Source organism: Salmo trutta, chromosome 8 (genome assembly GCF_901001165.1).
Source record: "Salmo trutta chromosome 8, fSalTru1.1, whole genome shotgun sequence".
Classification (NCBI taxonomy): Eukaryota; Metazoa; Chordata; class Actinopteri; order Salmoniformes; family Salmonidae; genus Salmo; species Salmo trutta.
The window spans coordinates 16,834,410-16,851,909 of NC_042964.1; the positions used below are offsets into that span (position 1 = coordinate 16,834,410).

Below are 17,500 nucleotides of genomic sequence, written 5' to 3' on the forward strand. Positions count from 1 at the left end.
ACCAGTCACACATCTCTACCTCTACTTACATGTTTTCAACCAAAATGGCCCCGACTCACCTGGCATCCTTTCTCTCTCGCTCTACCTCCCTCCCCCCTCCCCACCCTCTCTCTGTAGTAACCTGGAGGGGTTCCTGGAGGAGTTTGCCGACATCTCCAAGGAGGACCAGATCCAGAAGCTCCATGACCTGCTGGGCCCACACATGTTGAGGAGGCTGAAGGCTGACGTCTTCAAGAACATGCCGGCCAAGACAGAGCTCATCGTACGAGTGGAACTCAGCCCCATGCAGAAGTAAGGGTTGTAGGGAGGGGGGGGAGGTTAGGGAGGGAGGGAAAGAAGGAAGGATAAGGAAGGATGAGAGGACAGGAAAAGAGAGAGGTAGTGATGAAAGAAAGGTCATAAAAGAGTGAGGGAAGAGCGGAAAGAAGAGGGGAGGGAAGGTGAATAGTGTGGAAGATGGAGAGATGGAAAGAGAGAGAGAGAGGGAGTAGTTCACCGTAAAAACAATCACACACTAACTGTGCCCATCTCAATTGATGTATTTTAACAGGAAATACTACAAGTTGATTCTGACGAGGAACTTTGAGGCTCTGAACTCGAAAGGAGGAGGTAACCAGGTGTCTCTACTCAACATCATGATGGATTTGAAGAAGTGTGCCAACCACCCCTACCTCTTCCCTGTCGCCTCCATGGTAACTATCGTCATAATTATATAGTCATTTATGTTACAGGAATACTGTATCAACATTTTCCACTGTAAGACTGTAATTAGCCTCTGAATTGCAGTACAGGGACACCTTCTGGTAGGTTTGAGTATTATAGCTACAAATGTATCCAGCCTATTACAGCTTATTACAGTCCAGGGGGAAATCTAGCAATATGCATGAATGCAAATATGTCTAAACATAGATGTTTATGGAATAAAAAAAGTTTATATTCTTTCAGTTATTCATCAGATGACCTTGTCCGAGGATTTAAAACAAGCAAGTTCAGTAAAGAAGCTATATCTGTGTATATGTCATCACATGGACACGGTGTGTTGTCTTTACCGTGGTATTAGGAAGCCCGTAAGACTGCAAGCGGAGCGTACGAGGGCACGGACCTCACAAAGGCTTCTGGGAAACTGACTCTTCTGCAAAAGATGATGAGAAAACTGAAGGACCAAGGACACCGCGTGCTCGTCTTCTCACAGGTTGGCACACACACACACACACACACACACACACACACACACACACACACACACACACACACACACACACACACACACACACACACACACACACACACACACACACACGGGCACTTCCGTAACCATTTCTCTGTTCTCTCTCTCTCCTCCCTCTTTCTCCTCTCTCTGGTAGATGACTAAGATGTTGGACCTGTTGGAGGACTTCCTGGACTTTGAGGGTTATAAGTACGAGAGGATTGATGGAGGAATCACAGGGGCTCTGAGACAGGAGGCCATAGACAGGTTCAATGGTGAGGGAGACACTCATAGTCTAAGGGCTCTATAAACAAAAGCCACGCCTATAGATGAAAGGGGCCTTTTCAGTTTCTTGTGAGATTTGGGTGTGTGTAATACAACTCCACCCTCCCTCTATCTCTCTCAGCTCCTGGTGCTCCTCAGTTCTGTTTCCTGCTGTCCACCAGGGCAGGGGGTTTGGGTATTAACCTGGCTACAGCTGACACCGTCTTCATCTTCGACTCAGACTGGAACCCCCACAATGACATCCAGGTAGAATGTCTGCCATTCACTGCCATTCTATAGCCCACAATGCACTCAGATCTGCCATGAATCTACATTTCCATCAATGGAAACAAGTCTTGACAGCATTCTTGTATCAAATCAAGTCATGTTTATTTGTCATATGCACAGGATACACATGTACTTGCATGTTCCCTCTCGACAATGCAACAACAATAAGAAATAATACTAATATTTTTAAAAGCTTGTATGGTTTTTTACCCCTTATTTTGTTTTTTTGTTTTGTTTTTTCATCTTATCTCTTCTCTACCCCTCTCTGTCTCACCCCCCTCTGCTTCTTTCAATCTCCCTTGTCCCACCCTGCTGTCTCACTCCTCCCCCCCTCTACCCTCCCTCCCCCACAGGCGTTCAGTCGCGCCCACCGCATCGGGCAGGCCAACAAGGTGATGATATACCGCTTCGTGACCCGTGCCAGTGTGGAGGAGCGCATCACCCAGGTGGCCAAGAGGAAGATGATGTTGACCCACCTCGTGGTACGGCCCGGCCTGGGCTCCAAGGCTGGATCCATGTCCAAACAGGAGCTGGACGACATCCTCAAGTTTGGCACCGAGGAGCTGTTCAAGGACGAGATTGAATGTGAGTTATTGTCAAGCATTTTGTGGCACCTGTTGATGTGGGATGGAAGGAGGATAGGAGAAAGGGGGAAGGATAGGGGAAGAGCAGGAGGAGGATGGAGGGATATCAGATGGAAAAATGCGAGGATAGGAGGCGGAGAGCTTAATATGAGGGGTTCTTTAGGTTCTTAATATGAGGGGTTCTTTATGTACTTAATATGAGGGGTTCTTTAGGCACTTAATATGAGGGGTTCTTTAGGACTTCATATGAGGGGTTCTTTAGGACTTAATATGAGAGGTTCTTTAGGCACTTAATATGAGGGGTTCTTTAGGTACTTAATATGCGAGGTTCTTTAGGGACTTAATATGAGGGGTTCTTTAGGTACTTAATATGAGGGGTTCTTTAGGGACTTAATATGAGGGGTTCTTCAGGTACTTAATATGAGGGGTTCTTTAGGTTCTTAATATAAGGGGTTCTTTAGGGACTTAATATGAGGGGTTCTTTATGTTCTTAATATGAGGGGTTCTTTAGGTACTTAATATGAGGGGTTCTTCAGGTACTTAACATGAGGGGTTCTTTAGGGACTTAATATGAGGGGTTCTTTAGGGACTTAATATGAGGGGTTCTTTAGGGACTTAATATGAGGGGTTTTTTAGGGACTTAACATGAGGGGTTCTTTAGGTACTTCATTTGAGGGGTTCTTTAGGGACTTAATATGAGGGGTTCTTTATGTTCTTAATATGAGGGGTTCTTTAGGTACTTAATATGAGGGGTTCTTTAGGTACTTAATATGAGGGGTTCTTTAGGGACTTAATATGAGGGGTTCTTTAGGGACTTAATATGAGGGGTTCTTTGGGGACTTAATATGAGGGGTTCTTTAGTGACTTAATATGAGGGGTTCTTTAGGTACTTAATATGAGGGGTTCTTTAGGTACTTAATATGAGGGGTTCTTTAGGTACTTAATATGAGGGGTTCTTTAGGTACTTAATATGAGGGGTTCTTTAGGGACTTAATATGAGGGGTTCTTTATGTTCTTAATATGAGGGGTTCTTTAGGTACTTAATATGAGGGGTTCTTTAGGGACTTAATATGAGGGGTTCTTTAGGTACTTAATATGAGGGGTTCTTTAGGTACTTAATATGAGGGGTTCTTTAGGGACTTAACATGAGGGGTTCTTTAGGGACTTAATATGAGGGGTTCTTTAGGGACTTAATATGAGGGGTTCTTTAGGGACTTAACATGAGGGGTTCTTTAGGGACTTAATATGAGGGGTTCTTTAGGGACTTAATATGAGGGGTTCTTTAGGGACTACACTTTCTTTTTGGGGGTTGTTACATACATCTGTATATGGAATGATTTTAGTCACATCTTCATCTTTGTTTCATCACCGTTTCCTATTCTCCCAAAGTCCTCTCACCACCACGTATGTCCACCCTCTCTCCCCTACGGTGTCCAGCGGGGGACAACAGGGACGATGAGGGCAGTGTGATCCACTACGACAGCTCGGCCATCGAGAGGTTGCTGGACCGGAGCCAGGACGCTACGGATGACACAGACATGCAGAACATGAACGAATACCTGAGCTCCTTCAAAGTGGCCCGATACATGGTCCGAGAGGAGGATAAGGTGAGAGAGGGAGGGAGGGAGGAAGGGAGGGAGGGAGGGAGCAGGATAGAGAGAGAGAAGTGATAACATTGCTGTTTCAGATTACAACTTTTTGTACGCTTGCATCTATACAGAAATATTATATGGCACGTTGGTGTATTTTTGTTCCTCTTATGCTAATCTAAACTGTTAACACTTTCCATTGAACTATAGAAGAGTTTGTAAGTAGATTATATCACATTGGTTATATGTAAACTGTTCGTCCATGTTCTTGCATGTGTGTATCCAGATTGAGGAGGTGGAGCGTGAGATCATTAAGCAGGAGGAGTGTGTGGACCCAGAATACTGGGAGAAGCTGCTGAGACATCACTATGAGCAACAACAGGAGGACCTGGCTAGTAAACTGGGCAAGGGCAAGAGGAACCGCAAGCCTGTCAACTACAACGACGCAGCACAGGAGGACCAAGGTAGTTAGTTGGGAACCATCAGTCGTGGTTGTCACGGAGATGGCTGTAGGTGCATCACTATGGCAACCTGGGGCATTCTGAATAACGTTTTGCTGTTGATAGACTTTGTGTCATGTCCATGTATTGGTTCATTCATGGTTGATAAAAGAATGTTGTGCTCTTTGTTAGATTTCGATATTTTCATACACGGTCTTTGTGCAATACGTTAGGTAATGCTAAAGTAATGCTGAAGCTTTGTTAAAGTATTGCTAGTAGTAGCCGCATGGGGATACTGGGCCTAGCCTGTTGACGGTACACCATGTGCTGTTTCAGACTGGCATACTGGTATTTCAGATAACCAGTCCGAGTACTCTGTGGGCTCCGAGGAGGAGGATGAAGACTTCGACGAGAGACCAGAAGGTAGGCCAAAGTACACAAGGCACAACACATTTGGAATGAAGCCTTCTCTGTTGAATGTGTTGTGATAGATTATTTTATTCTCAATTTAGTGTTTAGATTTTAAAGGAGAGACTAGATTGATATTATGTCTGCTTTACTAGTACCCGTGCTTAACTTGGGCAGCAGCCCAGCGGAGCTGACTACTGGCACCTCAAATGTTCTACTGTTTGAGCTCCTGTTCTTCTTATAGAATATTAGCTCCAAAGTATTGTGGAGCTACTGCACCTAAATAGTACCGGCATCCAAACCTATTTCAGTCCAAGTCAACTGGCACCGTAAGTACTACGCTGGTTACCAACCACTCTCCTGACTTTCCTCCTCCTCTCTCTCTCTCTCTCTCTCTCTCTCTCTCTCTCTCTCTCTCTCTCTCTCTCTCTCTCTACCTGATTCCTCTCTCACTCCAGGTTCTCGCAGACAGTCCCGCCGCCAGATGAGGAACGAGAGAGACAAGCCGTTGCCCCCCCTGTTGGCCAGAGTGGCCGGCAACCTGGAGGTTAGACAAAATAACCTTCTGTTCTGCTGTGTATGGGTTATGAAGTCCTTATGTAGGTACCTTTCACCTGGGGCACAACTCTCTCGCCGTCCCCCCTCTCATGGCTTATGAACTGCATATGAATGCAATGTGTATGGGTTGTGAATGTGTTATAATGTCCTTATGTCCCCTCTACCCCTCTAGGTGTTGGGCTTCAACACCCGCCAGCGGAAGGCCTTCCTAAACGCGGTGATGCGTTGGGGCATGCCCGCCCAGGACGCCTTCTCCTGCCAGTGGCTGGTCAGAGACCTGAGGGGCAAGAGTGAGAAGGAGTTCAAGTGAGTGGAGAGGAACTGGGATCGTTTGTGTCTCTGGCTCCAGTATGAGCTTGGGCTGAGATCTTCTCATTACAATGTAGTTGCTGGTCCTTCTTTGTTTGCTGTTTTTCGAAACCTTTTTCTCTTGTCCCCCCCTCCTCCTTTTCTGCTCTCCTACTGCCTCTCTCTCCCTCACTTCTCTCCTCTTTCTCTTTCAGGGCATATGTGTCTCTGTTCATGCGTCACCTGTGTGAGCCCGTGGCCGACGGCGCCGAGACGTTCGCCGACGGCGTGCCGAGGGAGGGCCTGTGCCGTCAGCCCGTGCTGACCCGCATCGGGGTCATGTCCCTGGTCAAGAAGAAGGTCAGGGGTCAAAGTGTATCCTAGCAACCACAATGCTAAGCTAACACGCTAGCTAGTTACATTTCAACCAATAGCAACTGTTTTTTTTTTTTTAGCACAGCTGTCACCCATTCAGACCTGTCAGACCAGAATCTAACAAAGGAAATCAAATGAGGAAATAGAGATATTTTACAGTCATTCGACCTCTTTCCTCTCCACTAAGATTTTCCCAGACTTCCTCGTGACACAAAGATACATCAATGAAAAGCCACAGAAATTAGAGCCCATTTTTCCCAGGGAAAGAGACTGTTGGTTAGACTAGAATTAGAACAGAACAGTACAGAAAAGAACAGTATAGGACAGTACAGAACAGTACAGAACAGCACAGTACAGTACAGAATAGAATACTTTATTGCCAGTCAACAATGATTGACAGCTGCTTGGTCCTGTCTCTGAACCATCCCCTCCCCTCCTTTCTCCTCAGATCCAGGAGTTTGAGCACATCAACGGGCGGTGGAGTCTCCCAGAGCTGAAGCCAGAGATGAAGCCTGAGGCTCTGAGGCCAGAGGTCAGTGTGTCTTCCTCCTCCAGAGCCTCCTCCCCTGGAGGGACCATGAAGACCGCTACGCCCACCCCTGACCCCAGCTGTACCTCAGACAACACCCCCTGCACCTCCAAACCAGGTGGGTGAACAAAGTACACACTCACGCACGCATACACACGCATACACACACATGCACACACATGCGCACACACACACACACACACACACACACACACACACACACACACACACACACACACACACACACACACACACACACACACACACGTAAGCAGGCATGCAGCTCAAAACATATCCAGCAGGGGGCACTCCAAGTATGACTGTGATAACTGTGTGTGTGTGTATGTGAACGAGGGATGACCCTCTGCCTGTGTATTGTGTTCAGCTACCCCTGCTCCCTCAGAGAAACTAGAGAAGAACGGGAAAGATGGAGAGAAGGAGGAGGGGGAGAAGGAGGAGGGTAAGGCCGCGTCTGAGCCAGAGAAAGATGGCGAGAAAGAGACGGAAGGGGTTAAAGCGGTAGAGGGCAACAGGAGTGCAGATCCTGAAGTGGTGAGAGATTGAATGCTGTTAATTACACAGTTCACAGTCTTAATAAATCTTGCTAACCTACATACAGTTATACCAACGACTGTCACTGAACACTATGTTTTGTCTTGTCCCCAGCCTCCAATCCCTACGAAAGAAGCTCCGCAAGAATTATCCCCTAGTACAACAACAGACAAGGAAGAGATTGATACAAAAGAGGAGGGGAAAGAAACAAAAACGACTGACACCCCTCCGGCCCCAGTGGAGGAGAAGAAAGGAGAAGAGGAGAGTACGGAGGGCACACCGGGAGGAACAACTAAACAAGGGTCGGAGGTCAAAGATGAGAAACCAGGTAGTGTAACGCTCTCACCTGGAGAGAAGATGGAGGAGGAGGAGAAGGGGAGAGAGAAGGAGAACGACAAGGAGGGCGAGGAAGCCCCTGTCGCCACAGAAGCATCAGACAAGGAGAAGATGGACAGACAGCAACCCTCTGACATGATGAAAGGTGAGTGACCTCACCTGTTTGTTAGTGACTCACTGACTAGTCACTGGTAGATATATGTATAGGTATATTTCAATGGCATCCACTGATCTAAACGAACTTGCTTGTGTTCTTCTTGGTCACAGAGGAAGTAAAAGGTGAAAAGGATGCTGGGAAAGAAGTGGCGAAGGAGGAGGTTGCCAAAGACACCTTGCCGAAACCCCCCATCATCCCCCCCGAGCGACGGCGCTTCATGTTCAACATCGCTGACGGGGGCTTCACGGGTAAATGACCCCTATCATATGACCCCTGTCATATCTGGTACTGTGTGTTAGAGCTGTGGCAGAACTCACTCTGTATCAAGGGTTGTTTCAACGTTCATTCAATGTTATGTTGATATTCACCCACACTGAGCGCAACAAACAGGGATTCAGTATCATGGGTTGCTTTAGCATGAGTGTTTTAACATTGGCACAACGTTGTGTTGACTTTTTCCTATAGAGGTCCAGAACACCCTCAGTCAGTATCACAGGTTGTTGTTATAACATTGATACAATATTATATTGACTTTACCCTGCAGAGATGCACATACTGTGACAGAACACACGTTGTTCATTTAACAGTAAAACAACATTATGTTGACGTTATAACATTGACATTATGCTGACGTTGTCCCCCTGCGGAGCTGCACACGCTGTGGCAGAAATCACAGGTTGTTTTAACATTGTTATAACTTTGACACAACATTATGCTGATGTTTCACCCTGCAGAGCTGCATACGCTGTGGCAGAACGAGGAGCGGGCGGCCATCTCCTCTGGGAAGATGAATGAGATCTGGCACCGGCGGCACGACTTCTGGCTGCTGGCGGGAATCGTTCTGTATCCTTGACGGTGGTTGCCAAGGAGACCGTCTTGTCGTGTTTATTTATTGATCTTGCTGCGGCAGGGGCTTCTTGTTAGAAGTCAACAAGTCCATCCACTGATGCCTTTGTATAGCAGAGAAGTATTAGAATGTGTCTGCAGAGATCTACACGCGGAATAGAGATTGGAAGTCCTTTCTGTTTGTTCTATTTCTGTGACTTTCACTAGAATTCCCAATCCCGAATCTAACCCTAGCCCTCCTAACACAAGAAACACTATAAAGATCTGAAAGAATTCGATAGGAATAAGCTTGATGATGATAGCCCTATTCATAGGCTTAGTAGAAGTTGTGCTAAAATACTTATTACCACTGACAAGCTAGATGTTTGTTTGGGATTTGCCAATGATGTATTGAGCTTGTATGACCCTTGACCTCTCTGTATCAGTCATGGGTACGCGAGGTGGCAGGACATTCAGAACGACCCCCAGTTCGCCATTGTCAACGAGCCCTTCAAGTCGCAGGCCAACAAGGGCAACTTCCTGGAGATGAAGAACAAGTTCCTGGCCCGCCGCTTCAAGGTACGACACCACATGGCGTGACATAAAATGACATAACCTGACATGACATAGCATGACATGACATTGCATAGCAGTGTAGCATGGCATAGGATACATAGCGTAGAATAACTAAAAGGCCAGGAAACACTCTGGGCCCTACACATCACATGACATACTATAACATAACCATCACATAACTGACACCACACAACCATGACACAGACAAGATGAACACAATTCAGGACATACAGGGAGCTCCAAAAGTATTGGGACAGTGACATTTTGTTTTTGTTGTTTTGGCTCTGTACTCCAGGACTTTGGATTTGAAATGATACAACGACTATGAGGTTCATGTGCAGACTGTCAGCTTAAATTTTAGGGTATTTTCATCCATATCGGGTGAACCGTTTTGAAATTCTAACAGTTTTTGTACATAGTCCCCCCCATTTTAGTGGACCAAAAGTATTGGGACAAAATCACTTATATGTGTATGAAAGTAGTAAAAAGTCCCATATTCATAGCATGCAATGACTACATCAAGTTTGTTACGCTACAAATGTGAGATGCATTTGCTGTTTGTTTTGGTTGTGTTTCATACCCCCCCCCCCCCCCAAAAAAATTGTTAACCATGTTATTGTAATGGTGAGAGGTTAGCATGTGTTGGGGGTATGATATTTGTGCGTCTGTATCTTTCACTCATCATTCTTCACGATTCATTCAGGATTATCCATAGTCATGGTAGCTTCCACATTAACGTAGAAGTGTTTAGAAACATATTCTATTCTTATTTACAATAAAAGTGACTCCAAAATAACGCAATACATTATGTACCATTCATTTCTATTGGGCTCAAAATGATCTGAAATGCAACCAAAACAAACAGCAAATGCATCCAACAAATGTGTAGAGTCACAAGCTTGATGTAGTCATTGCGTGCTAGGAATACGGGACCAAATACCTTTTACTACTTCAATACACATATAAGTGGGGCTGTAGGTAGCCTAGTGGTTAGAGCGTTGGGCCAGTAACCGAAAGGTCGCTAGATTGAATCCCCGAGCTGACAAGGTAAAAATCTGTCGTTCTACCCCAGAATAAGGCAGTTAACCCACTGTTCCTAGGCCGTCATTGTAAATAAGAATTTCTTCTTAACTGATTTGCCTAGTTAAAAAAAAAATTGAGTTTGGTCCCATGATATGGGGGGGACTATGTACAAAAAGTGCTGTAATTTTGAAACAGTTCACCCGATATGGAAGAAAATCCCCTCAAATTAAAGATGACAGTCCGCACATTAACCTTATAGTCATTGTATCATTTCAAATCCAAAGTGCTGAAGTACAGAGCCAGAAAAATGTGTCACGGTCCCAATACTTTTGGAGCTCACTGTATTTAAGTACAGTTCAATATCTAATAGAACACATCTGTTTGAAAGATGTAAGCCTGAGACCCTATGAATGACAGATATTGAATTGACAGACAGATACCAGGGTGGTATTGCTGACCGGTGCGTTTGTGAAATGGCACTCATCCTGTTTTTGATGGCCTCACATGTTTCATGCCCCGACCTCAACATCCGCATTCTCACTCACACACAATGATGGTGGCTAAAATAACACTGTAAATAGGAATATTTTCCCTAGAATTTCTCCCCACATCATCTGTCTTTTTCTGACTCATTCTTCTCTCCTCCTCGTGCCATCCTCACATTCTGTTTATCTCTCTCCTCTTTCTTCCTATTTTTTCTCGAACATCTTCCTCGTTACGATTCAGATGAATTCAACTCAATGAAACTTTCTTCCCATGCAGTACACACTGTACATGTTGGCCAGATATATGTCAAGAAGCAGTTTTATGACAATCCTTAATGAAAGAACTGACCCCCCCCCCCCCCCCCCAGTTATTAGAGCAGGCCCTGGTGATCGAGGAGCAGCTGAGGAGGGCAGCATACCTGAATATGACCCAGGACCCGGTCCACCCCGCCATGGCCCTAAACGCCCGCTTCGCCGAGGTGGAGTGTTTAGCTGAGTCCCACCAGCACCTCAGCAAGGAGTCCCTGGCCGGGAACAAACCTGCCAACGCAGTGCTGCACAAGGGTGAGGGACACACACACACAAACCCCAAAATCTCCCTCCCCTTTCTGTCTGTGTGTGTGGTGTGCGTCTGTACCCATTTATTTTAGAAATAAAGATAAAGAAACAATCTCCCAGACTACATCTTTTCAACGTTCTTTGACCTGAATCTGTCAGCCTCACAGAGCTGCTGCTGCCAGAAGCTAACATTTCACAATATCAACTTCAGGATAGAGTTGCAATCTCAGTTACCAGACTTGTTTGTTAGCTCAGAAAATGGCCTCATCCGATCTCTGATGAGTTGGTATGCTTGGATTGTTCATTTGAAAGGACAACATACTGGCTTGACTTTTTCAGTATTCTACAACAATACTGAAAGATAGAGATACGTTTATACAAAATGTGCCATGTCGGTTTCGTGCCAATAAATGAAAACGAGCGTTCAATATTGTAGTGCTTCAGTGGGGGCAGGCCTTTGCTTCCAACACAACCGATTCTACATGCCCTGTGGCCTAAATTGTCTCACTGTATAATGTAACTCAAACCTAGTGGGAGACTGATAGAGTACGTAGTTGATGGTTAATACTAACACACCAATAGCTGCTTGTAATGGTTAACAGTGATTGACTAATCTAATAGCTGCTTGGAATGGCTAATGGAAGGAATTGACCGTTGAGTTGTTGTAATTTCAGTGCTGAACCAGTTGGAGGAGCTGCTGAGTGACATGAAGGCTGACGTGACGCGGCTCCCTGCCACACTGTCCCGAGTCCCGCCCATCGCCGCACGCCTGCAGATGTCAGAGAGGAGCATCCTCAGCAGACTAGCCAGCAAGGGTACCGACACACACACTCCCCCGGTAAGTAGACTGAGTACACACACACACACACACACACACACACACACACACACACACTCAGGCTTCTGATTATTCTTTTTGATTTCGATCGATCATCAAATTGACAGTCTGTTCCCTCTCCCTACAGACCATCCCTCCAGGACCCTACGCCACTCCTCAGAACTTTGGACCCGCCTTCACCCCCGTCCCCCCGGGAGTCTTACCCATGGGAGGGGCCAACTACAGCCAGATGCCCCCTGGATCTTTCGTATCAGGTCAGTGGCTACACTGTGCTGTAACAGCCATTCACTGAAAAGGTCTTTCCAAAACTACTCATGAATGATGTTCCTATCAGTTAGAAGTGTTTTTTATGGGTTGCTACTCTGCAGCTGCTGCATTTCTTGCCGAAATCCTACATTTATTATCTGATAAAGTCAACAAGTCACTAGAATTCCTTCATCAGTGAAGCTTTGGAAAAAATGTGGTTTGTGTTTATGTGTGTGTGTGTGTAGTCGTTCCAAGTAGGGCGTCTGTACAGTCCAAGCAGAGAAGACAAATCCATTTAGCTTAAGCTGCAGTACCTCTGAGAGTATGTATTATACCAGTGTATTTCCAGTGTATATTTATGTAGATGTAGACCTAATGAGGTATAGTTTAGAATGCGTTGGCTTCTGGCTCTGGCATCTTGGACAGATGGGTCAAATCTGTACCAGATAATGCATAGGGAATGTAGCATCTTTATATGGTCATACATTTTGTAGTGAGATATTTGCATCTGTTGCTATATAGATCATTATGGTGAGGTTAATGCTTCTAGGCCTTTTTACACTGCGTTGTTCTTAGCCCCGGGCTAAGACTGGCCCTGAGCTAGCTTATCCTTTGTGTCACACAAGCATTTGTTAACCCTGGGCTGAGCTTTAGCCATGGGCTAAGGATTCCCACTTGTATTCCAAAGCCCTGGGATAACAGACAAACACAACACGCGACCAACATTCTATCTCTGCAACGTGACCAATTTTATAAGCAATAAAGCATTTATTCACATGTTAATTTCCCTCTTGCTTCTAGCCTAGCGTTTTATTTTCAACAGTGATGGTTTGTGTAAACCTTGCTGTCTGCCTGTCCGAACCTTCGGAAACAAATTTTCTCACTTGAAATGCGATCTTGCTCTGTATAGAGAATGCTGTGCAGAGAAGATACATCGACTTTTCTGATCCAGGCAAAATCATCCAACAATATTATTATCATGGATAGCTCTATACAATTAAATGTCAATAGAAAACCTATGAAAACAGACGGAAATTAAGCTTTTGCTGCCCTTCCAGCTGTAGAGTTTGTGGCTTCAGAGGCTAGCTAAATGAAACTCACTGGGCACAGATGTCAATTCAACATCTATTCCACGTTGGGTCAATGTAATTTCATTAAAATTATGTGGAAACAACATTGATTTAACCCATGTGTGCCCAGTGGGAAGACGTTGGCCAGCCTGCGTAGCAACCGTTTTTGTTTCTGAACGGATTAAAGTATTTTTTTTTTTTTTTTTTTGTCCTCAGATGGAAAGATGAAATAGTATAAATGTACTTATCAAAATAGTGTGCAGAACGCATTACAGGCATCACAAGCATATGCAAATGAAGAGGAAGTGCAGCTTTTGTGATTGGACAGTGACAATTATATGCGTTATTCTCGACCCCGTTTCACACCGGCTATTTTGGCACCGTGTTTCTGGCGCTAGCCCCCGAAAAGCCCTGGGCCAAGGTTGGCGGTAGCCCCCGAAAAGCCCTGGGCTAAGGTTGGCGCTAGCCCCCGAAAAGCCCTGGGCTAAGGTTGGCGCTAGCCCACGTTAAAATGTGCATGTGTGAACACTCCATTAGCCCCGGGCTAAAATGTCTCTTAGCCCAGGGCTAAGTCGCAGTGTGAACGCGTCTAGGTAGTGTGTAGTAGTCACCTGTTTTTTTCTCAAATGGCACTGTGGGATTACTCCCTGGTTTGTAACATCCTTCTGAGCACTATTTATTGAAGAAAACTGAGTTGAGAACGTCCCCTCATCTGTCATGGCTCAATAAACCCTGGCAATGCCGGAGACACTTAGATCAGTGAGATCCACTTTGTCTTTGTTTTCGTTGCTGTTAGTGTTGTCAGATTACCACCTGAAGTAGTCAGGTTCACTGCTAATCACAATCTCTGATGTCAAAATGTTTTTGTCACTTTGGGGCGGATCCCTCAGAACTGGAATGATGTCATTCTATTTCTATGGTGAATCCTTCCGCTTAAATTGAACTTTCACTTAGTCATGCATTGATGTCAATATTGGGAGATTTGAAAATTCTACTTGGTGGAAGGCTTGCAAGAATATGAAGGTGTCCAGTACGTTGGAGCCCCACAAACAATTTTGGAAGAATATTTACAGATGTTGATTTTTCCTCCTAAAGGTTTATTCTACTCATTGGCGTAATTAAAATATTCTAAACTCTCCACCTCAAACTCTCCACCTTTTTTTTGGGGGGGGGGGGGGGGGGGGGGGGGGGCTTATTGTCCAGCTCTTTCAGTCGTTTTTAAGTCCACTCCAGCTGCCAACAATTTGTTTTCCCTCCATTTAGTTTGGCTACAGCAGATGTTGACCAGATACGTCTGCTCTGGAGTGTGTAACAGAACTCTAACAGTGATGAGGAGATATTTGGTAAACCTGATACTCCCCACTGGTATTACTCTGTATTGGGCCTGACTGATCCAGGATGCTGTGATCCAGGGTGCTGTGATCCAGTCCGTCTGTAGTGTGGACCTGCATTCCTACATCTTGATTTATGTATTTGCAGTGGGACCCATCAGTCTGAGACATAGCATTCTGGGAGATTCGTTTTTTTCTTTTTCTGAAAAATGGGCCGTTAGTTCATTTCGTAGCGCGTTGCGGTGCCAAGATGTAATTCAGTCTCCAGGGACTTTGTACAAAGGTATTTTAAGAGGACACCAAACCACACAGAAGTTGCTTGTGTAAACTCCTTGTTGTGACATGTGAACCAGAACTCTCTGAGGCTTGGCTGAACTGAATGCTGGGCGGAACGCTGGTGTTCAGAAATAGTCGCTAGATCACACACCGTCTGTCTGTTCTCTGTGGGTGTTGAGTCTGAGGGGACCGTGCTGAGATGAACGCTAAGCAGCTGAACACACAGACAGTCTGAACGAATGAATGCGCTCTCTGGGTAGAGCTATAAATATTTGGTATATGGGGGTGCGTTGGGGTTTGTTGTCTTGATTAGGGTAGCTCTGGTTGGTCACCACTTTTTAGAGAAAAAGAAGAGAGGGAGACAGAGGGGGAGAGAGGAAGAGGAGAGAGAAGAGCAGAGGGGGAGAGAGAGAGCAGGAAATGATAGGAGGGGGGAGAAAGATGAGAGAGTGGGGAGAGAAGAGAGACAGAGGGGAGTGTGGAGGAGAGGAGCAGAGGGAGAGAGTGAGGAAAAACAGTGAATGGAAAAAGCTAACACTTCTATGACCTCATAATAACCTGATAATAACCTCACTTCAACAGTCTGGTCACCTCATCCCAGTCCTGAGTACGCAAAGCTGCTACTGAGTCAAAATAAACAACTTCTGTCTGCCCTGCGTCTTTTCTCACTGTGTAACTGTAGCTAACCTCGGTGAACTCCAAGCAAAACGTAATGGCATTTCAACACACCTGAATTGTGAGAACGCAAACTTTCAACAACATTGACTGTCCCTCAAAATGGGTTGCCCTTTGGGAAGTGTAACAATGATGTTGTGGTTGTTGTTGTTTCCATGACACCTCGAGGAAGCTGACCCTCAGTAGTGGAGTTTTGAGGGCCAGACTGCCCTGAACTGACTGACTGTCGCTCGTGTTACCATGGCGTTGCTGGGGTGTTGCCGTGGCGTTGACGTGGTGACCCCTACCTCTCCCTCCCAGTCCCACCCAGTCTCTACAGCTCTGCCGCTTGTCTGCCCCCACAGAAGCCCCAGAAGCCCCGGGTGGCGGCGGCGCCGGCTTCCTGAAGACCAAGGAGCACGACATCATGCAGCGGCAACGCGTGGTCGACCTGTGGAAGGACGGCAAATCGGAGGGGTCCATCGGGCAGGAGCTGAGGATGCCTAAGTCCACGGTGCACAGCATCATCGTCAAGTACCGCCTCAGTAACACCGTGGAGAACCTGCCCCGCAACGGGCGGCCCAAGAAACCCTGAGGAGGGAGGGATGGAGAGATGGAGGGAGAGGTGGAGAAGCACAGAGAAAGACAGAATCCAAAAGGAGGAAAAGAGAAGAGACGGCACTTTGCAGTAAAGCATGGACGACGGATAGTGAGAGAGAGAGGGAGATGGAGGGAGGCAGGGAGAGAGAGAGAGAGAGAATCCAAAAGGCACTGCTTTGAAGTAAAACATGGACAATTTATAGTGAGAGGAAGGTGAATTGTCTGGCCAAAAAATAGAGGGGGAAAGAGGGAAGGAAAGAAGGAAAGAGGCCCGTAAGCTGACTCTGGGGGAGAAATGTTGGCAGAGAGAAAAAGGCAACGAGGAAAAATAGCGAGAGTATGTTAATGTAATCAAGAGAGAAGGGTTTCAAGAATGTAGGTATGAGCAGCTGAAAGAGAGAAACATGCAAAGAAAGGGGAGATTTGTTCTTTTTCATTCCTCCTTCTCTGCGTCAGACAAATCTACTGGCCCGTTTCTATCCCTTCTCTCTCCCGTTCTGCCCCAATGCTTCCCCTCCGGAATCATTCTTTATCCGACGGCTGAGTGAACGACTCCGCACTTCGACTCTGCACTCCTTCATTCTTCCACAATCCCTCTCTCAGTCCTGCACTCCTCATCCTCCCTCTCTCTTACACACACACACAGCAGACCTTGCACACAACATTACCTAAACCTACTAAGACTGGTCTCTCTCTGCACTACCCTCCTCTGTTCAATACAAGGCACTGCAATGCAAATGCAAGCCAAAGTGGACCATGCTGGATTTTCTCATTTCAACCCCAAAAAATTTGAATGAGGAAAAATTGTCCCTGGACTGAATCACCCCTCGGCATTCCAGATTCCAAGCCCAACCAACCGTAAAGCAGCACAGATGTAGAAACAAAAGTACTTCCTGTTTTTATATTGTTGTTGTCGTAATGAACCAATCAACATGAGATGTGAAGAGGACAGTGACCAATGGGAAGAGAGCTTGGCGTAGGGACCTGTATTCTTTGTATTGTATTGGCCAATCATACTTACTGTAGCACCTTTATATGGGGTCACTTTATCTTGATGGACGTAAGAAAGAAACGCAGGCAATAGGGGGTCTGGTATTGGGACGACGATGTGGTGTAGTGTCATGAAGTGTATATGTGTGAAAAAGTGCTCAGCTGGTGTTTCCTGTACCTCAAAGCACAAAGTGTGGCTTGACTTGTTGGCCCAAATTCTTTAATGGAATAACATTACAAAAAGATTAGATTGGATCTGCAAAAGGGAAAGTGATATTGTACAGGACATGCCTGTGCACACACACACACACACTCATGCAGGTGCGAAAGTGTTGGCATACACACATGTGGGAATACACACTCACACACACACAAAAACAACTCTGACAGAGTAATTGTGGATATTCTTGTTATGCTAAGTCAAGCTGCAAGTCTGTCTCTCCAGGACTGCTC

At 45.8% G+C, this 17,500-nt stretch overlaps 1 protein-coding gene across 5 annotated transcripts in view; it reads left to right on the forward strand.

Annotated features, from left to right (window-relative positions):
• Positions 1-17,500, forward strand: part of LOC115198296 (chromodomain-helicase-DNA-binding protein 3) — a 28,439-nt gene that overhangs the window by 8,778 nt on the left and 2,161 nt on the right. The window contains exons 18-39 of one of the 5 annotated variants that reach the window (XM_029760165.1): positions 118-291; positions 551-692; positions 1,061-1,192; positions 1,365-1,482; positions 1,614-1,738; positions 2,113-2,344; positions 3,733-3,950; positions 4,219-4,396; positions 4,709-4,795; positions 5,239-5,327; positions 5,511-5,644; positions 5,842-5,986; positions 6,450-6,648; positions 6,916-7,082; positions 7,197-7,563; positions 7,686-7,823; positions 8,310-8,418; positions 8,847-8,979; positions 10,853-11,048; positions 11,717-11,880; positions 12,008-12,134; positions 15,823-17,290. In XM_029760165.1, coding sequence (XP_029616025.1) covers positions 118-291; positions 551-692; positions 1,061-1,192; positions 1,365-1,482; positions 1,614-1,738; positions 2,113-2,344; positions 3,733-3,950; positions 4,219-4,396; positions 4,709-4,795; positions 5,239-5,327; positions 5,511-5,644; positions 5,842-5,986; positions 6,450-6,648; positions 6,916-7,082; positions 7,197-7,563; positions 7,686-7,823; positions 8,310-8,418; positions 8,847-8,979; positions 10,853-11,048; positions 11,717-11,880; positions 12,008-12,134; positions 15,823-16,052 — 3,604 coding nt within the window. In that variant the 3' untranslated portion in view covers positions 16,053-17,290. Of the gene's footprint in view, positions 1-117; positions 292-550; positions 693-1,060; positions 1,193-1,364; positions 1,483-1,613; positions 1,739-2,112; positions 2,345-3,732; positions 3,951-4,218; positions 4,397-4,708; positions 4,796-5,238; positions 5,328-5,510; positions 5,645-5,841; positions 5,987-6,449; positions 6,649-6,915; positions 7,083-7,196; positions 7,564-7,685; positions 7,824-8,309; positions 8,419-8,846; positions 8,980-10,852; positions 11,049-11,716; positions 11,881-12,007; positions 12,135-15,822; positions 17,291-17,500 lie in introns of those variants that run through there. The other 4 variants (XM_029760166.1, XM_029760167.1, XM_029760168.1 and 1 more) reach the window with 4 other exon arrangements.